The sequence below is a fragment of the Hydractinia symbiolongicarpus genome, chromosome 3, assembly GCF_029227915.1.
Source record: "Hydractinia symbiolongicarpus strain clone_291-10 chromosome 3, HSymV2.1, whole genome shotgun sequence".
Lineage (NCBI taxonomy): Eukaryota > Metazoa > Cnidaria > Hydrozoa > Anthoathecata > Hydractiniidae > Hydractinia > Hydractinia symbiolongicarpus.
The window spans coordinates 24686963-24713179 of record NC_079877.1 but is presented as its reverse complement, the minus strand read 5'-3'; the positions used below and the strand labels follow the sequence as shown (position 1 = coordinate 24713179).

The following is a 26217-nucleotide window of genomic DNA, read 5'->3' as shown; positions in this document are numbered from 1 at the left end:
CACTATTTATTGATAACCATGATAGATAACAATTGGCTGGATAAGTAAGTAAAGATCTCTCTACCTAGATGTGCCAAGTTTTTCGCAGGGTGAGCAGGTAAGCAAATTTTATTGATAAGAAATTCACTTTGAAAATATATCAAATTACAACGTTATTAGTAAATCTAATATCTTGAGTTGTCGATATAGCATATTAAAATTATTACAAAAAAGGATGTATTCTTTAATACGGCTTACGTCAGATGCTTTGAAAATAAATATTAAATTACATAATTTAATTAATTTTGTAATAAACTAAATTAGTTTTAGTGTTAACAAATCGTGTACAGTTCCCACGACGCATAGTCTAGAAAGTTTTAATGTAAGAGAGGTGTACAATAAAAAAGTACGTCGAAATGTTTAATGTGAGCAGGTTATAACTAACTACAGCTCAGAAAGTATTATAGAATAGAATGTCTCCTTGTGTGTGTGTGCATGTTCAAGTTTTTTCCAGGTCAATTTATACGCTTATTGTGTTGCATGACGTTTTACACGCAGGTTTAGCCAGATTCTTTTTTGTATTTACTTATTTTGTTGTTGAGGTATATAAACACGGAAAGAGATACTTTTGATTACACGATAAAAGGTTAGGAAGTAAGTAAAAGTAAAATCAACATATCTCTGGTTTTAGCTTGATTGAATATCTCACTGTCAACCGTTTCATTTTTTGTTTGCTTCAGAAATTTCAAATGGAAGTCAAAGGTAAGATCTTTTCTGTTAGGCTATCCTGGGCAAGTTGTTTTACAACGCCAGAGGTACATAAACATAAGTGGAGTACTTTGAAGGAAATTACATTTCTTTCAAGAAAGTATAGAGCTAAAAATGCTTAGCTGACTATAGCTTGCTGTAACTACGAAGTTCCACATAGTGCTTGTATTCTCTGACAGGCAAGAAAAGAAGAATCACATAAAGACAAATTGCCTATAAGTAAGTTTCTTGTGTGGTGTAATGTTGTGTTTAGAACAATAGACATGCATTTACGTGCATCAGTTAAACAGCAGTGTCAGGATAACAGCAAATAAGGTTATGATGATCAGAGAGATGGGATGGATCCAAGGACTTTTCATGTATAGTCCTGTGAAGTAAAGTACGCAAAACTTTGCTTGAACAAAGATATGGCACAATAGTGTAATTTGCTGTGTCACTGACTAAATAGACTGCCATGATCAAGGAAAACTTATGAAAGGATTTTGGCAGCTTAACTTTGAAAACAGAAGAGAGCTAGAGTGGGTTCACGGCCAGACGTTATAAATTGCATTTGAGTTCCTTTGATTCTAAAATGCTATATATATGATGTTAGCAAAGGTGCATAATCACCTTGATTACATATTTTCTTTCTGATTTTAAACCAGTGTTTGTTCTATTTAAATCTCCTGAACATGTACAAATATTTCACTTGTATATGAATACTTGCTATCGTTCAATGTCGTTTTCTCTGGTATTTAAAAACAATAACATTGTGTCCTTTCTCAATATTAATATAGTTTTGTTCTAGCACTTTATTTGTCACCTTCAGCAGTGTATACACTCACTTCAACAATTCCATTCCAGAAAATTCAGTTTGATTTATACATTTAGCTGGGTTTCATTTAATAACTTTTTTTTGCTATGCTGCATGGTTGTTCTTGCAGTTGGAATGTTCTCCTTCGTTGCTCTCCGATGAGGGTAAAAGTGAAGTTTTAACGGTCAAACTTTCACAGTAAAAACCTTAATTAAACAGAATTTACAAGCCAAATGGTGTTAAAATGTCTGATTACTGTCCAGGCCCGTGATTGGTTCAACCAGTATTATGACGCGGACCCAACCGCAAGAATGATACTGTGTTTTTCCTAGAGCCTTGGATACTGGCTATTACTTGAAACTGCATATACAAATCTCTATGGAATCCATATAATCAAGAAAATGTAATAACCTTTGTTAGCATTATCATAAAAATGTACAAAATAACTTTATATCATCTAGGAATCATACTGCAAATTTTGGAAATTTGCATTATGATTCCAATTTTTCGGATTTTACCCAAAAGTAGGGAAAAATCAAATTTTCAGGCAACTTTTAGCTTTTTTTCATGGGACCTATGTAAAAACCAGAAAAAATGGTAAATAACTTTTTTTTGGCTGTCAGAAACTTTAAACAGAATGTAAAAGTTTACTCTAGAACTTAAATAGTTAAATTTTACGTAAACTTAGTGGCCCCATCTAAACGTCTTAAGTTTTCATTGTGTTCAAAATATTCTTTTAGCAACTGACCATAGTTTATGCAGCTTCTGCATCTTTTTTTTACTTAAAATGGGTGTTGACACCCAAAAAGTGTTGAAAACTTTGTTTTGTATCAACATGTATTAGTAGATTTGACTATGGAACATTTGAAAAGCTATTGATAAAACCATCCATTAAGCTATTGACAAAACCACCATGTTACACCCTGGCTATACATTTTCATGTTCAAGTGTTATGTGTATATGTTGTCTTCTGCCATTACCTGTATAACGGAACCACCTGCAACTGAATATAATTCACCCGCAGCAATTGCAATACTTCTATCCATCTTGGCAGTAATGACTTACAAAACTTTTGAGTCCTGTTGTACATAGAATGAACTTTGAAGAAATTTTACAGCAGGGCATGAGAGTGTACAAGAGTTGAACTTTAGACAAACTTGTGCAGAGTGCCTTTAACATGTCCCTACTCAGCCAGCTGAACCATTAGTCCCCACTCCCTTGCCAGAATGGCCTTACCAACACATATGTATGGACTACTTCGAACTTCATGTCAATGCATACTTATCTGTAGTCGATCTTTAGTGGTTGGATTTGTGTGTACTCTCTTTCCACAGGAAATGCAACCAACATTACACTGGTCAGCATATGCAGATATTCATTTACCTTGTATGAGGTAGCCAAAGAAATAAGCTCAGATGATGGGCCACTAAATTCCAAGAATTTCTGCATGGATGGGGGAGTCAAACACTGTATCTCCTCTGTATCATACCCACAATCTAATGGTCAACCCGAACTTGGAGTAAAGACCACTAAAATGATTGTCCACAACAACCTATCTCTTAATGTATCCTTAGTCAACGACCGTGCTGCCTGCACCATTCCTCACTACAATAAACTCTTATGTCACATTAATCTATATCCAGCCAAAATCTTATTTCAACGTCAGTTGAGAGATAGCATCCATGCAAACCCAGCCCACTACCGCCTTCACAAAGACTGAATCATCTGCAAAAGATTGAGAAGCAGCTTTTGCCAAACACAACCACATCACCATTGCAGGCTACAATGGCTATACATGACAGCTGTCCACCTTAATTGTTGGCACAAATGTTGTCGTGCAGGATAAAATACTTGGTGGAAATAAGTGAACCACAACAGGCACCGTTACAGAATTCCTAGATCACTGCCAATTCTGAATTTGCATGGATCATGGTCCCGTCTCATCTAATCCTTTGTCACCCCCTGCAACCACACCTACCTATTGTCATAACTGACCCCCTGCAGTGCTATCCCCCAACCACCTACAGTATGATACACAGCTCCTCCACGAATACCATGAGCCTTGAAAGCATTATGGTCATATAAAAAACCTTGCTAAAACGAACAATGAACGATGTAATAACTTAATTTGAAAGGAACAATAGAGGGAGTAATGGAGATGTTAATCAATTTATTGTAGTGTACACTGACTAATGACTATTCTCCTTAAAGTGTAATCAATATTGTAATTGCCCTTCGTGCTTATTTTCAAATCTTTATTTGTATTGTTTGTTTGCTTAATCTAACCTTAACAAACTAACCAATTGTTAGTTCTCCTTTAACCCTATTTGGCCAGACCAGTAGGTATTAATGATTTTACTCCAAACTATCCATAAAAATCTCTGTGAAGTCCTAAAAATTTGAATATGTTACATTTTTGTTCCTAATTTGATTGGAAATAATTCCAGATAAACATAAGAATGTATTCTCACTATAAATATTTGTTAATACCGAACTATAAATTACAAACTGAGTCATTCCATGCCCAATAAACTCTAAAATAGGGACTTTGACACCCACCATCTAGTTGGTTTTCTTAGGTTAGATTATTGAGAAATGAAATTGTGCCAAATATTAGCTCCCAACTCCTTGTGGTTCCTGCCATACAGACACTCCATACCAGGCCCTTTTTAGTCTAAAATCTGCAGTGCCGCACAATTTTTCATATATCTTGCGATGTTATTTGCTAATTGTTTATTATTAAAGGGTGCTATGGATGTGAAATTTTCTACCCCCATAGGTTTTAGAGGTAAGGAATCAGTATAAGTGAAGTCAAAATTAGTGTAAAAAGAATAGATCTTTAGTTATTGTCAATTTAACACAAAAGTTAGGAAAATCAGTCAGCTTTTCCTAGCTTATCCTTTGACCATAGATATCTGATAAAGCATAAATCCTACAAACTTGAAATTCTTTACAGATAATCTGCATGTGTTTAATATCTTGTAGAGTAAAAACAAAAAATGTATTAGTTGTACTTTATGAGTTAAAAGTGTAACGCACTAAAAGATCACCCCTTGTTACTTTAATTCTTGTATCTTTCAATGAATCATGCTAATATCTTTTACAGTTTTCAAGAAAGCAGTGGTTGGTGTTATGTAACTATACTTGATGTTTTGGCTATTAGTTTGATGATTTTTCAACTGATGTTTATGTACCAAAGTTACTTTTTATGGAATTTTATGTGTGGCTTAGATTTTGTTAAAATTCGTTTTTGCCAACTAGACACAATTGTCATCATTTTCACAAAGTTTTTAGCAACTTAAGGTAAAAATTTGTAAGTTATTCATCATCATCATCATCATTCTCGGCTTAACGTCCGTTTTCCATGCTAGCCTGGGTTGGACGGGGTATATTAACGACCCTCTTCCAATCTGATCTAGACTGTGTTAGATCTAAACTCAACTTCTTCTCTATCAAGTCTGTCCTTATAACCTCCTGCCAAGTCTTTCTCGGTCTGCCTCTGGGCTTTGCCCCAGGAACTATGAAGTCTCTACACTTTCTTACCCAATTATCCTCCTCCATTCTTTCCAAGTGCCCCAGCCAATTCAATCTTCTTATCTGGATAACATCTTTAATTCTACAGAGACTTAGCCTGCTTCTTAGCTCATCTGAACTCTTTCTGTCTCTCAGACTGGCATGACACATCCACCTAACCATTCTCATATCATTCCTTTCTAAACGGTCAAGATCTTCCTGCTTCACTGCCCATGTCTCACTACCGTACAACATAACACTTCTTACACAGGCCTCATACAACCTACCTTTTACCTCAATTGACAGGACTCTGCTAGTCAATAAAGGAAGTAACTCTCTAAACCTTTTCCAAGCAGAACCTATCCTGCAAGTAACACTTCTTCCAACACCCCCTTCACTGCCCAACATATCACCTAAGTAACAGAAGTTCTTAACTATCTCTAACGAGCCACTGTTGTACATCATTAAAGCTGGAAATACTTCATTCTCTATAATCTCACCTTTGCAACGCTTGCATACAAACTGTATGCCAGCTCTTAACCTTCCACTAATACTACTGCACTTCTTATGTACCCAATGCTTGCAAGTCTGACAAAAAATTGAGTTACTACCAACCCCTTTCCTGCAAACTCCACAAGGCCACTTTCCAACTACAAGGTCACACTTGGCTGCAATGCTACTTATCATGACTTTAGACTTTGCTGTGTTTACCTTCAGCCCTTTTTCTTCTAGTCCTTTCTTCCACTTCTCAAACTTTTCAACTAATTCTTCCATCGACTCTGCTATGAGAACCAAATCATCTGCATACAATAACTCCCATGGGCAACCTGTTCTGAACTCCATCGACAGCGCTTCTAAGACTAGAATAAACAACAAAGGACTAAGTACAGAACCCTGATGTACACCAACATTTACACTAAATTCATCACTAAGTGAATCGTTAATCCTGACACGACTTCTAGCATTGCTGTACATAGACTGAACCATCGTAACTAGCCACTCATCCACACCTAATTTTCTCATAGCCCACCAAATAACTTTACGTGGCACTCTATCAAAAGCTTTCTCTAAATCTACAAAGGCAAAATAGAGATTCTTTTTCTTTCCTAAATACTTTTCCTGAAGCTGTCTGAGTAAAAATATTGCATCTGTAGTGCCACGCCCTGGAACAAAACCAAATTGCATCTTATCTATATCAATTCTTTCTCTAAGTAACTTATCAATCACTCTTTCAACAACTTTCATTACTTGATCAACCAACTTCAAACCTCTATAGTTACCCCTTTCTAATGCATCACCCTTGCCCTTGAAACAATTCACTATTACACTCGACTGCCACTCACTCGGAATAGCACCATCCTTTATAATTTGGTTAGCAAGACTTGTAATAAGCTCAACTCCAATATATCCAGATGCTTTTACCATCTCTGCAACAATACCTGATACTCCTGCAGCCTTGCCAATCTTCATTTTCCTAATAGCCTCCACTACCCATTCTGTCTTGATCTGCATGGCTGGCCCTTCTACGACATCATCATCAGACAAATTACCCTCGTCCCAATCAAACTCAGTGTTAAGCAACCTCTGATAATGATTCTTCCAAGCTACCCTTTTCTCCTCCTCTGTGCTAGCCAAAACACCTTCATCATTACGTATACACTTCTCACCTACAATATCTTGATTAGTCTTCTTCATTTGCTTTGCTATTTTGAATACCTCATTGCGCTGGTCTTCCCTTCTTAACACATCTGCAAATCTGTTTCTCTCTGCTTCTGATTTTGCCTTATACACTGCTGTACGAGCTCGACGCTTAGCTTCTAAGTAAATATTTTTACTACCACCTGACTTCCACTCTTTCCAAAGTTTCCTCTTTTCCTTTATACACTGGTCAACCTCATTATTCCACCACCAGGTCTGTCTATGTCTAGCTGGTCCTTTCGTCCACCCACAGGTATCATCAGAAGCTTCTAGAAGACAATTCTTCAAAGTAGTCCAAGTACTTTCAACATTGTCACTATCACATTGACTATTGTAGGCTACCTGCTGAACTTTTGCACTAAATTGTCTTGCTACAATCTCTTCCTTCAGCTTCCAGACTTTTCGACGGGGCCTGTACTTTCCCTTGGCTTCTCTGACACTCTTCAAGATAATATCACAAACCAGCAACCTATGCTGGGAAACACACTCTTCCCCCGATATAACTTTCACGTCCTTCACCACTTTCTTGTCTGACTTTCTAACCAAAAAGTAATCTATCTGTGTCTTACAACCACCTGACTCATATGTTATCAGCCTACTCTGTCTCTTACTGAATGATGTGTTGCAAACCACCATGTCCGTTGCCATTCCAAACTCAAGCAATCTCTCCCCTTCCTTATTTCTGCTCCCAAATCCATAGCCTCCATGCACACCTCTATAACCTTCAGATGACTTCCCAACATGACCATTAAAGTCGCCGCCCACCATGACAAGTTCAGTGTCTCCAAACTTTGATGTGACTGCTATTAACTCATCATAAAACTTATCTTTATCTTCCTCACTGAGTCCACACTGTGGAGCATAAACTGACAAAAAAGTGACAATCCTATTACCCATCAAAAACTTTATCACTATAATACGACTATTAACACGCATAACATCTATTACTTTTTCTACCCACTTCTCTGCAACGAATATGCCAACTCCTCCATATCCATCACTATTACCAATCCAAAAAAGCTTATACCTTGCCTTCCTACCTTCCACAAATCTCACTGCAGCTCCTCTCCACCTAACTTCCTGAACACAACACATGTCAACAGATCTACGTTCTAACATTTCAACTACTTCACCTGCTCTACCTCTCAGGGTACCAACATTTACACTAGCCATCCTCAACCTAGTGTTATCTACCTTATTGCCAAAATTAAATTAGTTATTTTTCAAGTCATCATTACCTATGTTTTTCCAACATGTGTATATATCCAAAGATAAACAAGAAAAGCCTGGTGATTAACACAGGTTCTTTTTACCAACTCATAAGGATATATACGATATATATCCGAAAACAGGTATCACAACTATAGTACTTGGTTTGTATCATCTCAACCAATGATACTACAATTAAAAAAATACTCAATGTTAGGTGTTTCTATAGCTAAATTAAAATTGAACAAAGTACATGTTTCTTATGGTAAGTTTCTGACTTACTTATAAACTATCACATCAAACAAACAATATTTTGTGTAATTATAATTTATTGACACTTGCGTATATGTAATTTACGTCAGTAGCTATTTTCTGGTAATCTTCTGTTTTTTGGTTATCCTCAGCAAATGCAAGTCAGGAGGTATATCTTTCGTAGCATTTTTTCTTCTTGAGACTTAACGGGCTAGCTTTTCTCCAAATATTAATATATAAAGATTTCAGTAATTTCAAAAAAATTATGAAAGTTTTTGTTCTCCCACTTTTGATGGAATCTCTTAAGATGCAGCATTTATCCAGCACTTTATTTTCCTTTTTTTTATTTGGAATTTATAACCTGAAAATGACCAAAATTATAAAAATCATACATGTAAATCATGTAAATACAAGTTCAGTAAAAATTAAATCTATTGACATGTTGATATAAATAGTTTCACATTTAAAGTTTTAATTGATCTGAGAAGTTCTTGACTAATGGAAATGGACACATCATTAGAACATTACAGGTTTTGCTCATAATTCTGTTTCTATTATTCCAAATGTTACGCGAAATGCTATATTTACTTGCCCGCTTTGTTAGCATGTTGCATTTGTGTCAGGAATTGCCGAGTGCTGATATGACTTAAAAAGGCTTGCATGTGGGTGGCCTTGAAATATTCAGGCCCGGTCGGGAAAATTTACTCCCACGAGCGCTAAATCGCTAACGTAAATTAATCTGCGTGAGCGATCCACGTGCGATCACAAAAGCTCGTGCAAATTAGTTTGCGTGAGTGGTCAATGAAACGAAAAGTTACGACTTGCACATGCTTGATCTGTAAAATAAAAATTTCTTTCTGCAGATGCAGGAATGCCAGCCTTAAAACGAAACCCAATAAAAATGAATTTTGTAAAACGTATTAACCACAAGTGCAAAGTTGAGCGCGATGATGTATTGGCAGATTTTTGGCTATATTTTTAAAACTTTATTCAACATGTTTTTTCTTCGGTATACATCATGAGAACATTCGTCCGAAAGCTGTATTAAGGTACAGGGCACCTAACCTCTCCCATGTTCTGATTATATTTAACTTGCATGGGCGCGCACTCTTCTCGCAGTATTCTCTGGGACGATGAAAGTCGGACTGACTTGTGGCATGGTTCCAAATGGTCTTCCCTTTTTCGTTCGAGTCTCAGTGTAATGAACCAGCCGAGCATAAGAGTGTCAGCATGAAGGAAAGGAGCCGACCTTAATGTTCTTTTTACCTCAGGTTCTTCATAATAACACGATCGTTCTTCATAAGCTTTGTGTTTTTGGTGGCGCTTATTTAGTATATTCTCTTAAAATGTGAAAAAAATATATCGTAGGATCTCTAGAAAATTCTGATAAATAGTCTCTTACGTGAGCGATAAATCGCTCGCGTAAACTTTTTTGCGCGTATATGGGCGTGTGCGCGTGTGATCGCATGCGTCTCCTGACCAGGCCTGAATATTCGTAAATGCTGTTGAAAATGCCGTCCTAGCTGTGGTAGAAAAAACATGAAAAAACCTAGTAGAATTATAAACACTTATAAAAGTCCTTATTTCTTTTTTTTCTTCTTTTCTTTCAGTTCACAACATATTGGTACAACTCTACCATTTTGTTTTGTTTTTATTACTAACTTGATTGTGCAATGCATTATAATCATTCAAACATTAAAACATTTATATATAGCTTAGCGGGAGGTCCATGTACCAAATTTATGTGAAAAAGAATTGACAATGTAGGTGATATTAAATGACAGATTGCAAAAGAAAAAAAATAATTACAAATTACTATAACTGAATATTATATCAAAAGAGGTCAATGAAGATATATATCTCTCAAAGTTCTATCTTCTGCATCCCACAGCCTGCAAAAAGACCTGCACTTTGTTTTGCAAGAAAGGTTCTATTGAGGACTCTGTTATTGCAGTTTCCTGCGTAGTTCTACTTCTGTGGAGCTGTGTCCATGACAAGCATTTTTTAAGGATTGTCTCCAATGACCTCTGACTAAAAGTGAAAAATCCACTTTGGTAGAAGAACAATGTCTAAAAATCATTTATAGTTGCCAAATTTTGTAGATTCTGTACGCTGTATTTTCCAGCTTGTGTATACTGGTCCTATTCATAAATCTTAAAGAGTTTCAGCCAAATTACACTGATAACTTTTATGCTTATTAAATTATATAGACATATTTTTATTTTTAGTATAACATAAAAAATTGATGCACAATAAACCTTTTATATAAAATGGTGAACAAATTTACTTTAAACAGAGGGCCGACAAAGAAGTACATGTGGGATTTTGACGATGACAAAGAGGAAGGCAGAGAAAAAATCCATGACTGGAGCAAAAAACGGCAAATAAAATTAAAAGGACTGCGGAAATGGTACCATACTTTTTCAGTATATACATTTAACTTAGGCACACTGTATAGTTTTACACAGAACTTTAACTACATGGTTTTTATACAGATGGCTATTGCTGGGATTACAACTTATCTTTTTCAACATTTTGATGTTGCGTTTGATGTTCACGTTAGTTTGTTTGTCTCGCCCATTGTGTTTCCACTTGCGTTTTCTATAAATACTGACTTTCAAAGACGAGAGAAGGTATTGGAAGATTTGGCAAACTTTAAATCAGCTGGAATGTTATGGTATTTTTGCATGAGAGAATGGAAGCAGGCTGCAGAGTTGGATGATGCGTGGATGAATGCTGTTCATTCTAAGTTAAAAAGCATGCTCTTTCATCTAAGAGAGTATTTATTGACAGATAAACTGGATCGCAGAAAGATCATTTTGCGAGCAATGTACGAGGATTTTAGTGATACAAACCAGTTAATCGAAAAAGTCCGTGCCAGTAAACTTCCTGCAAATACCTCCATTGTGTCACGAGTCATTCATCTGCTTAACATGATGAGTTTGTCGTTTGAAAGGTTACGCGTGGTGCGTGAATACAGATCCCCGCGGTCCATTCGCTCGTTTAACAAAGTGTTAATTTTATTTTTGCCAGTTATTCTTGGTCCATATTTTGTGGAACAAGCAAAGAAAAGTGGAAATAGTTGGTCTGCATATTACATTGCAATTTTAGTGTCATTTGTATTCAGTGCTTTGCAGGGTGTTCAGGATAAACTTGATGACCCTTTCGATGGAATGAGTGAAGATGATATAGATTTAGAACAAATTGATGAATGGACCTTTCATTCTCTTGAAGCTACAGTAAATCGAACTTTCAAGATTGGTCGTTTTCAAGTTAACGTTAATAAAACTGAAGTTATAAAACCTAGGGCTTTGAGTATAAAGCAAACGTCCCTGGAACAAACTGACAGTGTTGTTTTGAGAAAGAAAAGTACAGTGGCACAACTGTTTGAGCGACATAGCATCAGAAGAAAGAGCACATTAAAACGAGGTACCTCTATCAGACAAGGCTCTACTGAACACTTTGAACCAGAAAATCACCCTTTTGCTAATGTTCTAGAAAAAATAGACGGCAATACAAAAATTACACGAGGTGGTCTTGTACACGATGATAGCTCTGGATCTTTAAACAATACCACTTCTAACACTCAAAGTAAGAGAACTGAATTTAAAAATGACCCAAATAAAACAATAAACATTCCTGATGAACGTCCTCCCGTGAACTTGCAATCTCTTTTTCAAGAAACGAAACCAAAAAAAGCTGCCACCAAAGATACCCGAGGTGTGTCTTTCTCAGACAATCCTGTGGTTATTGATATATCGAATCTACCATTGACAGATATTCAGCCAACAATTGATACACCATTATTGGAAGAGAATAAAATTGTAACAGGGTCTAGATTTAAGTTGATGAATATTGGTGGAAGGATAACATCTTCAACGTCCTCACCCACCCCAAGTAAAATTGACGAACTTGATGAAGAAGATGAATCCGAGTCTGGTTTTGTTGTCATTAACGACAAATCCTCTCAGGAAGTAAACGAATATTTATCTAAAAAGGAAGATGATGTATTTGTGTAAACTTAACTTAGCCAATTAATGATGTCCTTCCGTTGACATAATTGTATTTACCAAACATTTATATTTATCATTTGCGTTATGCGATAATATTTTGTAAGTTTTTACACCTTTCACACTTCTTAAAGAAGTTTTAACGTATGAAAACCTTCCTTTATTTTGTTGCTCGTTTTTTTATGACTTCATAAAAATCTTAGATTATAATGTTAAAACAAAAGGATACAGTATGTGGTACAAAGATATCCATCATACAAACAAACATCACAGTGACATCAGGAGTAATACCTCAAATTAATCAAGCTCTATCCACTTCAATATGACAATTCAGGATATTCAAGTCCAACATATTGTATTTAAAAGAAAGCATGCTTTTGTTGGGTTTCAATGGATTTATTATTCTTAAACAGATGGATTCATAGGATGCTTTTATTTTTGCTAGCAATTAAAATATTTCACTTTTGTTATTATTATATTATTTTATTATTATTTTCAAAGACCATTTCCTTTCACTTTTGTCATTGTATTGTATTATTGATTTTTTCCTTTTTTGCTGAGTAGTCAAAAAAATTTTGTTGTTGCTTTGTTGATTTTTTTTTGATAAAAAATGTCTTATCCAAAAAACACTGCAAAGAAGGATGTCTGTGGGAACAGCCACTTTCCTGCACAGTGTTTTACACTAAAACTTCTCAACTTTATATGTGATTCTCAATTTGTAAAAGATTCAAATGTTCAAGTGCAAGAAATGAAAATGTTGTTTCACACGGTGTTTTTTTTGGACTTAATAATTGATTAATGGATCAATTGTTTTACTACAAACTTTACTTTGTGTTTCATTTGTATCAAGTAACTTTAAATATTATATATTAATATTTTCTATGGTACTTAAAGTGATTTAACTGTCTGTGGGAAAGTGTTAAGGTGTTTATTTGTGTACCATCAGCTTTTGTAAGTGCTCTTAGTGTATTTATAATTTATATGTTCCTGTTTGTGTGTGAATGTGCCACTATAACTGTCTCACTTATCTTGATTTTTGTTAATTAAGTTTTTAAAAATGATTAGAAATTGGGGTTAAATTTTATTACATCTTTTTTTGTGGCGGGAAGTTTCTATAGTGACAAAAAATATATTTATATTAGATTAGGATATTGAAAAAAGTCAGAGATAAACACAAAATTTGTGAATATATACTGTGTAAACAGATTTTTTATTATTCTTCCAAATATAACTAAAATCTGTCGTATTTGAGTCTATTGTTCAAAAACATCTGTTAAACCTCCATTTGATAGAAATTTTATTGTGCAGGTAATATACTTGAAAGTGTTGGATGATTATTTGTGGTAACAAAGTCAACAACATAACGTTTTCACATGAGAATAAAGTAGCCATTTCCTTAGTGGTTTCAGTTAGAGGTTTTTATATATTTGTGTTTGTTTCCCTTAGTTTATGTCAATTTTTTTATTATTTTTTTTTTTAGTATGTGTGGGCTGTTTAATTCTTTTTCCTGGGGTGGAGGTGGGGAAGTGTGAAAACTTTAACTTCCTTTCTTATATACTCCTTGTTAATATTATATTTTTTCAATTTTGTAGTATAAAAGTCTATCTGGTTTTGTGGAGCCTTTTATTTATACGTTTTTTTAAAAGTCCTTTTGCTATGATGCTTCTGTACTTTTTATGTGTTATAAATTCTATGATTTAAAAAACGAAAAACCATTGAACCTTTTCTTAATATAGATATCATTACTTTTCTTGCTATGCATTGGAGCATGACAAATTATGTATTGATTATTTTATTTTTTGTTTTAAATTTTAAAATTTTGAGGTAGAAATCAATAATGTTGATTATATTAGTTTAGTTCTTAATTATATATTACATATCTATTATTATTTTGACTCTGTATATGAATAAAATTTGTACTAAGAAAGTATTATAATGTTGTATTATTTTTATTTATTTTATTGTTTCACAGTTTTTGTCGTTGGCAATACATAGACTCTCGAAATAATGTGATTTTGTTTTGTTAACAAATGAACTGCACTTTCATTGTCAATCCTATGAAGTAAAGTAAAAATGCAAGCAAGTTTAAAAAAGATAATATAATACTTGGACAAATTTTTTAGGAAATCCCTTTATAGTTAATTTGTTCTAAAAAATTTAATCATCTTTGTAAATCCCCTCGACAGTAGCAGAAACATCCCCTAATAAACTTTTATTGTTCGTGACACAAGTATTGTTCATTCTCATCTGCTATAAGTAAACAGGGATTCATTTCTTCGGCTTTATTTGCCTTATATATGTTAAGTATAAAAATAACTTTTAAATTTGCTTTTAACAATGTAATATGACCTGACTTCTTTTTTAGACTATGAAAATATGATAAATTAATACGATACTAGTACTTTCACATTCTTCTACACTGACAATGTTTGTAAATAATCACCATGCAACAAGTATCAAATTTCACCCTGTTTGCATTGCATGGAAAGAAAGATCTTATCATGTATAAATAACTAAGAAGCTGTTGGATGCCAATATGCGTCATAAATTTTTTGACAAAGATTTCATTGAGGAAGAGGGTCGGCAGGATATTTACCATTGGAGTGAACGCCGTGAGCGGAACTATAAAGGTTTCAGAAAATCTGTGCACGTTTTTCGCATCTTTGCATTTAACACCAACCTGTTACGTAGCTTTTTTGAAAACTTTAATCTTATGGTGATTCTCCAGATGGCACTTGCTGGTTTGGTGACATATGCATGTAAATCTTTGAACATAGTGTACGATGTTCATGTCAGCCTTTTTATATCACCTATTGTTTTTCCACTTGCTTTTTCCATAAATACAGATTTCCAAAGAAGAGAAAAAGTGCTGGAAGACTTAGCACTCTTTAAATCTTCTGCCATGATGTGGTTATTTTGTATGCGTGATTGGCGTGTTGCTTGTTGTTTTGATGATGCTTACATGAAGGCTGTTGGAAATAAAATCAAAGGATTATTGTTTCATTTAAGAGAATATTTATTAACAGAAAAAATTGACAGACGAAAATTTATTGCTCGTGTAATTTACGAAGATCTTAGTGATGCGAATCAATTCAATGAAAAGGTCAGAGGTAGCGACTTAAATGCAAACTCTCCTTTAGTATCAAGAATCGTGCATTTCCTTAATATGATGTGTCTAGCCTATGAAAGACTGCGTGTGATAAGGGAGTATCGTTCCCCTAGATCCATAAGATCATTCACAAAAGTTCTCATATTTGTGTTGCCCCTTCTTTTATCTCCCTACTATGTGTTTCTTGGAAATAAGGAGAACAATAATTGGAGTCCATATTACATATCTGTTATGGTTGCCTTTGTGTTTGGTGCTCTACAAGGTGTACAGGATAAACTCGATGACCCTTTTGATGGAATGAGCGAAGATGATATTAAGTTAGACACGCTTGATGAATGGACTTTTCAATCTTTAGAAGCCACAGTGCACAGGACATATAAAATTGGGCGGTTTCAAGTATCCTCAAATCCTGAAAATGAAAAAGAAACAGCAACAACAATTAACATGGAGGACGTTGATGGATTACATATGAAAAAGAAAAATATATTTCATAAGGAGAGACCTGCAAGAAAAGATTCCATATTTCGGCACAATCATGGCACAAGAACCCCTCTACGTTCTCCTCGTTCTGTATATTATGAAGGAGATTCTAAAGGTGAAGACTTGGAATTGCATCCTTATGCTGGTGTTTTGCAAAACATCAGAGGCAACACAACAATTCATCGTGGTGGTCATATAAAGAGACAACAAAGTTATGATGATTTAAACAGTGCAAATAATACAATCACTAAAGAAAACAGCAAACCAATCCCTTTTGTACAGGGAGTTTTTAAAGCTAAACATTCATCTCAAATAAACTTAAAAAGTTTAGTAGCCACCCCAATTACAGATTCGACACCTGAAGACTGTCATGCTGCATGTAATGTAAGAGATTCTGACCAGATAAGTTTCGCCGTTCGCGAAACACCACTTACATTGTCTAATATTGCTGCTGTCAATGCTGGATTTGTTATTGATGACAGTCCAATTAATGGAGTCGCCTCTTATTTAACTTCAATAAAGAAACACTCTGGAGCATATTCACATAGTAATTCACATAATTCAGAGTTATCGAATGCTTCTAGATCTGAATCCTCAAACTATAAACAAGAAAACATCTCAAGCATTTTCAGTGTTGGAAATAGTGAACAACAAGTACCTCAAGTAATTCCACAGTCACGATTTCATATATTTAATGTAAGCTCAAGTACCGATCCATTGATAAATTCTACTTGTAGTGTGGATTCTGATACAGTTTCTTCTAGTGATGACGAGTTGAAAAAGCGCTCCCACAGTGCTAAGTATGTTAATCATAGGGAACCGGGCTGTAGTAAACGTCGAAATTACAGTGACAGTGGAAAGAGTTTACGCAGTTCTCCTACCAATGCAACATCGCTATGGGCATCTCAAAGCGAAGCTGGCTTGTATCATGAACTAAAAGATAAAGAAATATTTATTTGATTACATGTACTATATTTAAAAAACATTGTGTTGCGTTGATAGTGATAGAATTAATTTACCTGTTGCCAATTTAAATGTTTTAACACGTTTTGAATTTTCCTGTTTAAAACATATGCCAGTTGTGTTAGATCATCACTGGTTGTATTAACCAAGAAGTTAAAATTTAGTATTTAATGTAAATTTTTTAACATGTGAGACACAGGCTTAGACTATGTGCCTTTTTAAAAGAATAACATATATACTAACATCAGGGTAAAGATCCTAACTCCACAAAAGTTTTAAGACTTAAAAACACTAAGAATTGAGTACGCAAGGACAAGAAATTTCAAGACCTGTATGTGCAGGTGGTATTTAAATGAGAGTTTTACTTCACCTAAAGCAAAACAAAATTACTTTGATCTCCATTAAAAGCATTGTAGTGTTTACATAATTCCACCAAAGTGAATTTCGCGTTGGTCTAAAATTGTGCATGCTCTGAGATTGCTCATGTATAAATTTTATGTAAACACACTGAGGTGAAGCCTAAGTGAGTGAAACTGCACAGGTGCAGTTATCGTACAGTGTAAGAGACAACTGCGTCCTGAAATTTTCCTTCAATTTGGACGCAGTGAAATTTTGTGTAAGCACCGCGATTTACTGTGGCATGAAATTTTACTTCACTTAGGACACTTTCTTAAAATGTTGCCTAAATGTAAATCCAGCAATGTAATTTAACAAAAGAATATAAAAACACTTTTCCACTAAAACAAAAATAATGCTAAGATAGAAATGGAAGATAGGAAGTATGTAGAGAAGCCAAGTTATTCAGTAAAAACCTTATCCTTACTTTTATGTAACTACTAGAAGATTATTTGAGGCCTGACACAATTTCTTATGTCTAAAAAAAGCCCCTAGTGCTCTAATGCATGGCTTTCGAGTCATTTTTAGTCTTAGTATGTTGTGTTATATAATTTAAAAAAGATAGTGCATTATTATTATTTTACTTAAAAGTATACACATGAACAATTATGTGTACAATGAGTCATTGCATTTTTCTATGGTAAAGAATATGTTTTTCTATTGTGTAAATTTACAGTAAATATGAGTTTTGTAAATATTTGTTGACAAGTATGTAGATAACACAGATATTTTTAATATGACTTAACTATAGGTTATAACAAAGTATGCAACTTAATATAAATTTATTACAACATTGAAGAATGGTTTGACTACAAAGTAGAATTCGAAATAACTAGCAGTTTATTTAGTTGTATTTTGTTTTGTTATGATCTGGGTTTCCATGCCTCCTCTCATAAAAATTAAAAATCCCTATTTTTTCCATAAAGCATTTAAAAAAAATTGTTTCTTAGAAAATTTAGCACCTTAATTGTCAACAATATACATAATTTTAAAAAAAAGTCCTGTATAGTGTTTACGACGTAATTTTGACTGTTACAGATTTAATCAGTGAAAGGGCATGGAAAATTCCATGAGAGCACGTCTGCTGCAACACATAGCTACCATTTTTCTCTTCGAGACCAAAGATCTAGTATTATAATTCTTATGCTATTTACTTATGGATTAAACTGGATTTGTCCTTGTTAACTGTGACTTACTCTTCAACAACAGTTATAAATATATAAAAAGTCTAGTAGATTTAGTCAAGATAGTCCAGTATCTCCTCATTCCCCCTTATTTCAATCAAAAAATTTCCTGCGAACTCCTCAGTTCTCCTTCCATTTTAATTTGAAATAGTAGCGCTAAAGAACAATGTTGCAATATTGTAATTTTTTTTTTTTTTTTATAAAAACTGAAAGTTTAGGTATTTATTATTTGTGTTCTTACATTTTGTATGTATTTTTAGTACCAAGTTATATTTGTTTTGTTTTTATGATCTGTTTCTATAGTTTTGGTAACGTGTTTTCATAAAGGCTAATCCTTTATTGGTTTTCAATGTTGAAGGAGCATTTGATAAAGGCGTGTAACAATCTAATATCTGGTTGTGTTAAGGAGGCATTTTAAATGTTTTTCTTGCCCTGATGGAGAGATTATTTAACAACAAGCGAAGGCAATGCATTCAAATTTTGAAAAACAACGTTCCTTTCATTTTCCTGCTGCGTGTTTTTTGACTGATTGGTTTCAGTGTGTGACATTATATTTGTTAATTTTGAGAAGTTGGCTACATGGTTTTAGTTATGCCAAAATAATAACCACAGGGCTACTAAATTCTTTTAAAAAAATAATTATTGAGCAAGCATAATTTTTGGTTGCTCTTTGATGAGGATAATAATTTTATTTTTCAATATTTTAGGAAGTGTGTTTATGTTAAGTTATTACACATTTTGTTATTTGTATTTTTGTTTCAGCGTGATCAGGATTAAGCTCCCAATACCAATACCTTAAATTCCAGGGTTTTTTTCACAACAAATAAAATTAAAGGCCTTTTTTTATTTTTTCAAAATTTTTTAAATTTGCATACATTTTTCTAGTTTAAATTGTCTCTTTTTTTATTTTATTTTTCATCCATTTTAAGCCTTTAAATAAATATGTATACAAATCAAATCTTGTTGCTATTTTGGATCTCAAAATGTGAAGTTACTCTGCTTTTTTTTGCACCCTTATAATTATAGCACAAAACATTGTTTATAAAGCATCTTACACCAATTTTGCATCTTACTATTGTATTTAACTTATAATATTTTTGTATCATTTTTTTTTTGGTACTAAATGTCTTACAATAAATGTGATATGACAAACAGATGTTGCCAATTCTTTCGTTTTTCACTCATCATAATTCTATGGATTCGAAATACAGTAATGACAGGAATTGTGCCCACAATTTGTTATTGTTTATCATACTGACATTTCGCAGTATTATGTCTTCACTAATTTTATGTCAGTCACACAATACATCAACTGATAGTTATATATAATGGCGCCAAAAATTTAGTGCCTAAAAAAATTTTTGTTAGTTTTTGAAACCTTAATTGACGTCATCTATATTTGGAAGTTGGTTTTCATGAAACGCTTTATTTACAATTTTAGTTGGATTGGCCAGGGGTTTTTTTGGATAAAATTCCTTCTTTTTTCTTTTTTTCCTTTCACAGTATGGACATCAACAAGTTTCAATGGGGAAAATAATTATTATGCAATGTGTTTAAGTCAAAAACCATTTTTTAAAAGACAAATGTAAAACTCCTTTTAATGAGTCTTTAAATGGTAAGACAAGGGGAGCAAGTTAAAAGCTTGATTATTTTCAAAATCCACTTCCTGCATACTGCATGCTCAAGTTCACCAACGTTAGGGCAGCAGGTGTCCAGAAATCAGTCGCAAAAACAATTGATTGTTAGCAAAAGACAAATGGATATTTTTAATTTTTTTTAAAAAATAAAGAGTAGTTATTAGAAAAGTTTTTTCCTATATAGAAAACTGCAAAAGATATTGTGTTCAACATAAATATTCTGTATATATCTGATTATGAAGCTGTTAAAAAAATTATTGTTCAAAGCTTATTCGTTAATATCAAAATGCTATTGTATGGTAGCTGCATTTTTTTTAGGAAAAGTTGTTCTTTAAGCCTTCATTTTTCACAAGGCCATTGACAAGCTTGAATTTTTTAACACCTATTGCATTGAAACTTATGTTTTCAACCATTAATATCCACCCTATTTGGAACTGTCATAAAAACACATAATTTCATATCTTTATACGCCTCTGTTAATTTTCCTACTGCAACAAAAAAAAGGGTATGAAAGGGTAGGGGACAGTATAAAAATTTCAAGGCCTGCTTTTGATGATTTGAAGTGTGTTGCAATACTAAAATATAAGAATAATTTTGTTTTCTTTAAATCATGAAAATAGAAGGATCTTTAGGTGCAAATGTATTATCTTTCAATGATTCCGTTTCTTACTAAAGAATATTATAAAATAAAGTATTTTGGTAACCATTTCATTTTAGAAGTTGTTGTTTACATTTACAGTTACTCTGATCTTGGAAAGAAATTTCAAAACAAATTTTATGCCCTTTTTATGCCCAATGTCTATGCCCTTTTGCTACTAAATTAACTGACTGACTGTATTTTCATGAGCAGATTTGTAGACTTATATTTTCATCCTTTCAAACATTTTTTAGATAATGTATAAAAAAAAACAATGAAAAGCATTTTTGTGGTAGTATATGTTAGTACTCTATTTGTATATGGTGACGGATGTGGAACAAGCACGCATATCAGCATTGCGCATGAAGCATCAACATTTTTTAAAAGTCCACCAAATTTAAACGTTAATTATGCAGATTTGATACGAAAACATCAAGATGCGTTTGTTGCTGGAAACCCGTATCCAGATGCAATGTATCCTTACATTTGTTTTGGCGGAAAGTACAATCAAGTTGCAGAAGATACGCATTGGGCACCTTTTTTAAATGCAAGTATCAACTACATCAGAAAGAATTATCCTCAACCATGGGATGAGGTATATTATATAGATTCTCAGTGAACTTGATTTTTTACCAAGTTAATCAATAGAAAAAGCTCCTTAAAATCACAATATCTACCCAATCATTTATTATGGAACAACATGTTAGAATCTCTAGTTTTCGTTCTCCATTCGTTTGTGTTTTAAAATAGTGTTTCAGTGTTTTAAAAGCTGGCTGGTAAATCGTTAATGTAATATGTTGCAGGAAACGGAAAAGCTTGTGGCATTCGTATTTGGCTTTGTATCACATCAAGTAGCAGATGTTACGTGGCATAGTTTAGGTATCAGACAGGGATTCTTGCGCACAATGGCTAAAGAAAATTTTCATGATGTTTATGATACTGCACACACTGATGGTGATGTTGGCGGTGATATGCTCACGCAATTTGGAAAAGATGATAAACCGATTGGCGTTTTCAAATGGTGTGATAATTTTTTTTATACCTTGCTTGTCATCATGTTAAAAATCAATTTTTGCATAAACGTCGGCCAGGCTTTGTTTGTTTTTTGTCTTGTATGTTTATCGATGAAGTTTTTAGATTACAAATAACACCTGTTTATGATCTTGAAGAAAATTCAGCTTGGCCATAGGCTGTATAGATATTTTAAATAATAATAATAATGGCCACAAAATGTAATTAGAAATATCATGCTCCCCTGCTCATTACAAAGTTTTCAAAATAAAAATATAAAATAACATTTTCTGAAATTTATTAAGTTTGTTAGCCTAATATTTTTTGATAGAATTCCAGCACTTCTGGGCCGGGTTTTTTTTACGTTGCCTATTTTTCACTTTTCACGCTCCATCAGTTTGTTACAAAATCAAACAGATCAATCCATGCCATGTGAGGGAAATTGGGTAGGCATCACTAGTGTGCACTTAATTTATACATTCAGAACACAGGACCCACATTGATAACAGTGTTTCCAACACTGAAGTGGTTATATTCTGTATAATAATAAATAATAAAAACATTCTTTTTTTTTGAGTTGTATATAGCCTTCAATATGCTGAAATTGAAATTTTGCAAAAATAATTTTTTATACTTTTGCACCCACCCTTTTTTAGGTATGTTCCAGTAACTGACTTACACAATATTTATAAAGAGTATTACCATGGAAATTTTACAGTCCCGAAAATCGTGATTGAGTTATGCAATAAATTGCTATATATCGAGTATATCGCTGAACGTTTTGGTGGGGCAGAAATTTTCAAGCCTTTTGTGAAGAAATCTCCATTTTTGCTAAATCGATTGCATGATTATTTTTTAGGTGAGCCTTGATTATGTAATAATACTAGCAACCTTTTTCCCAGGACTCTTTATCTCTTTTTTTATTAATCAGTCATGTTGCTTTGACTCTGTAAGGAAGTAATTTTTGCAACAAGAAAACTTTAATTTCCTGATTTTACTAAAATCTTTGTTAAGTTGCTATAAAAAAATTTATAAAGTGTAAATTTGCACAACTACAAAATTATAATCCTGCAAAAATTTGAGACAATCTTTCCAGTGTACACATTTTATTATTTGGGAAGTTAAAATATTGTGTGAAATTAAAATATTTCACACAATTCACATAAATATTACACAAAATTCAAAAAATGTTAGCATTTTTTTTTATTCTGTTAGGTGGCATTCATGACATGGCTTCTTGGACAACTTTAATATGGAATGAGACTGCTTACATGTTTGAACATGGGACAAAAAATTGTAACTTAACCGACAACTCAGTATTTATAAAGTGTACAAACAAAACTCATTCAGAAGAATCACGTGGAAAACGTGAAAAAAACCCTGGACGTTCATACTCATTGTTAACTGGAGGATGGAATGATTCTGACGTAGCTACTGTAAAAACACGACGAGGTGTTTACCTTTACCCTGGTAAAACGATGGAGAAGTTTATTTTTAATAAAATGGGTGAAAAAAACAAAGAAAGGATTACAAACTTGCATAGCAACAACTTAAAATTGCCAGACTGGTTTTTTAAATGTCCGTATGCTAATACTGGAAGGTATGTTTATTTTTGATGCATTGTGACATAATTAAAAAAGAAATTACATAATTATTTAATACAGAATTTACAGAATTAGGTGCATTTTTAATTCACAGCAATGGCATACTCAACTGGAGTAAACTGTACATATCTGAAAAATTTGTAGTTTTAACATTTTTTTGTAAAATAATTTGCAAGCAAAGTATTTTGGCTTGCAAATAATATTTTACTAAAACAGGAAACAAAAAACAATCATCAACAAGCAGGAACCAACAGGAAATGGCCAAAAACAATCAGGATACTAACAGAAACTACCAAGAGGCAGTAGAACAGCCCAAATATATTACTGCAAATGCTTAATTATGTAACCCTAATTAAGTAAGTAGTAAGTTAAGGATTGTGCTTCTTTGGTTTTTGGCCTGTACGTGAATTCTAAGAAGTATGCACAAATTTTAAAGAAGGTTAATAATAAACTGCTTTCCTAATTTTTGTCAGTTGTCTGTAGTTTTAATATGTAGGAAGGAACACTTTCGAATTGTTAAATGCATCTTGATTTCAAATTTTAAATGTTGATTTACTAGTTTGAATGTTTTCATTTAGATCTTTAACGGTTATTAAAATCAAGGATAAGTCTCATCTTGTAATCAGTGCTCCTAATTATGGAGAGGAAGGACAGCCTCAGCTCGGCATTGTGTACATTGTTCCATTTTCTAAATCATCACAAAGATTTGAATATAACAATGAAGGCATTGTAGTTTTAAAAGGGCCATCAAGAATGAGTAAATTTGGATGGTCGGTTGTCTCAATGTTGTTTAATGATGATGAATACGAAGATCTTGTTGTGTCAGCACCTGTGCTAGGTGGGTTGTTGTTTGTTGAATATTTTTTCTATAGGTTTTAATTTTAAGCTGTAGTTGTTTCCTTTCTATTGACTTTTTACTTTTGCCAATCAAAAAAGTGCTACTTTACGAAGCTAAGGTTTGACATTGTTGCTATTGTCATTTGATTCGATCATACAACACAGATTTTTTAGTATGCAGTATTTCTAGTTTTTGCAGACATAAATTATTGCGGATATAAATTATTGCAGACATAAATTATTGCAGATATAAATTATTGCAGAGATAAATTATTGCAGATATAAATTATTGCAGACATAAATTATTGCAGGCATAAATTACTGCTGACATAAACTATTGCAGACATAAATTACTGCTGACATAAATTATTGCAGGCATAAATTATTTCAGACGTAAATTATTGCAACATGAATTATTATGGTTTCTGACTTAAATTGTGTAAATATGTTTGCAAAATGCAATATTTTCCCATTAACTGTAATTATATACCTCATAAAGTCCTGAGATATTGGAATAATTTATGCTGTAGAATACATCCTGACTAATTAAGCCTAAATTCGAAATAATTAACCTTCCATTTGCTCTAATTATGTGGCAGTCAATTTTTTTCAATGTGGCCTACCTCCATGCCTGGTATACTTAATATAACCGCGTTTGACTGTTGCAAATAGAAGTCGACGAAGCAGTATTTTCTTTCAAACGGGTTGTAACGTTCTAGAACTTTTACATAATATCACAATGTTTTTTCTTTAGGTGCTCAGAAACTGCAGTATTATGGCAAAATATTTATTTACTTCGGTTCAAAACATGGTTTGTCATCTATACCAAATAGGACGTTGAATTATTTCAACCAGTCTAAATATACAAATTTTGGACATCAGTTAACTCAGTGTCGAAAAAGCTTGCTCGTGAGTACACCCTTTGATTCTCAGCAAAAAGGTATTTTGCAAGAAATCAATGGAAACAATGGTGGTGGTGATCATATGGTGATGTCAGGTTGGCAAGACTATAGCTGGTTTGGTTACTCTTCAGAATGTGCAACAGTGTCGAAAGAAAATATAACATTGGTAGGCTCACCAACATATAGGTAAATCATTATGTACCTATCAGCACCAGTCTTTTTAATTTTCCGTTTCTCAACTTTTTTGCAATGAACGTGTTTTTCTCAAGGTTTATTACCTTGACTTATCCACAGAACGGTTATCATAAAGAACCCCAATGATGATTGGTTTATTGCTTGTTTCACCAGTGGTTTACATGGAGCCATACTAATTGGTTTGCAAAGTCATCATGAAGTGGTATTAGAGAAACATACACAACTAGAAAACAGCAGTAACAGAGATTTGAATTTGTTTGCTGAAGTTAAAAAAAGTCCAAGGAGAACGATCCTAAATTTCAACTTTATTAAAATAAAACATGTATTTTTTTTATTTTTTTTTTACCTTAGATGCAGTCTGGTAATAAAACGGATATCAACTGTTTTGATGTTGCCCTATAACATCAAAGGCCTTCCCCCTTAAGGGCACAAACATGGCAAACTCAGCCTTTTTTACCCCGAACTTTTTATTTCACAAAGTGCAGCATTAAGACAGTTAGCTATTACGTTTTAGAAAATGCTATTTTCAAAATTGCACATACACAAAAGAAGATCTGCAAAGCATTGGTGCTGTTTATGTGTTTATAAACAACAAGAAGTATTTGGAGATTGAAGGAGATGCAAATTTTGGGGAATTTGGCTCCTCGATAGCCGTTGGTCATCCATACGGTGATGGAAGTGCTATTTTAGCCGTCAGCTCACCAGGAAAAGGTATAGATCATTTTTAAAAGCCAAATATAGCACTTTGACTATACGCGTTTTGCAATATTTTTAAATTTAAAACGTGAAGCTTATGGCAGTAGAGATATGCGGTTTAATAGGCTATCCTGAAATAAGATTTGAAGAATAAATATACCAGCCGATTCGGCAGAAAATTTTACGGCGGATTACTGAGTTAGTTGTCGGGGAGTATTTGCTTTTAGTTAAGGCGAGTGTAAAGGAAAGTGCGCATGATTTTTATAATCCAAATATCATCTCTAAATAACATTTTCATAACCTGATATGTAGATATTTTGGAAGCTCTTATTTTTCTCAATTGA

General features: G+C 33.4%; 2 protein-coding genes across 2 annotated transcripts in view; both read left to right on the top strand.

The window, feature by feature from the left end:
• Positions 1–406: 406 nt before the first annotated feature.
• The window catches only part of LOC130636402 (phosphatidylinositol-glycan-specific phospholipase D-like), a 40732-nt gene continuing 14921 nt past the window's right edge, over positions 407–26217 (top strand). The window contains exons 1-8 of the mRNA XM_057446113.1: positions 407–741; positions 20883–21223; positions 21432–21649; positions 22296–22498; positions 22855–23239; positions 23822–24081; positions 24835–25168; positions 25692–25888. Coding sequence (XP_057302096.1) covers positions 20903–21223; positions 21432–21649; positions 22296–22498; positions 22855–23239; positions 23822–24081; positions 24835–25168; positions 25692–25888 — 1918 coding nt within the window. The 5' untranslated portion in view covers positions 407–741; positions 20883–20902. The remainder of the gene's footprint in view (positions 742–20882; positions 21224–21431; positions 21650–22295; positions 22499–22854; positions 23240–23821; positions 24082–24834; positions 25169–25691; positions 25889–26217) is intronic.
• Positions 14347–19308, top strand: LOC130636403 (uncharacterized). Its single transcript, XM_057446114.1, has one exon. The coding sequence runs from the start codon at positions 14759–14761 to the stop codon at positions 16769–16771; it is 2013 nt and encodes a 670-aa protein (XP_057302097.1). The 5' UTR covers positions 14347–14758; the 3' UTR covers positions 16772–19308.

Excerpts from the sequence above, each read along its gene's own strand:
- LOC130636403 (XM_057446114.1), top strand. The coding sequence starts at position 14,759 with ATGCGTCATAAATTTTTTGACAAAGATTTCATTGAGGAAGAGGGTCGG.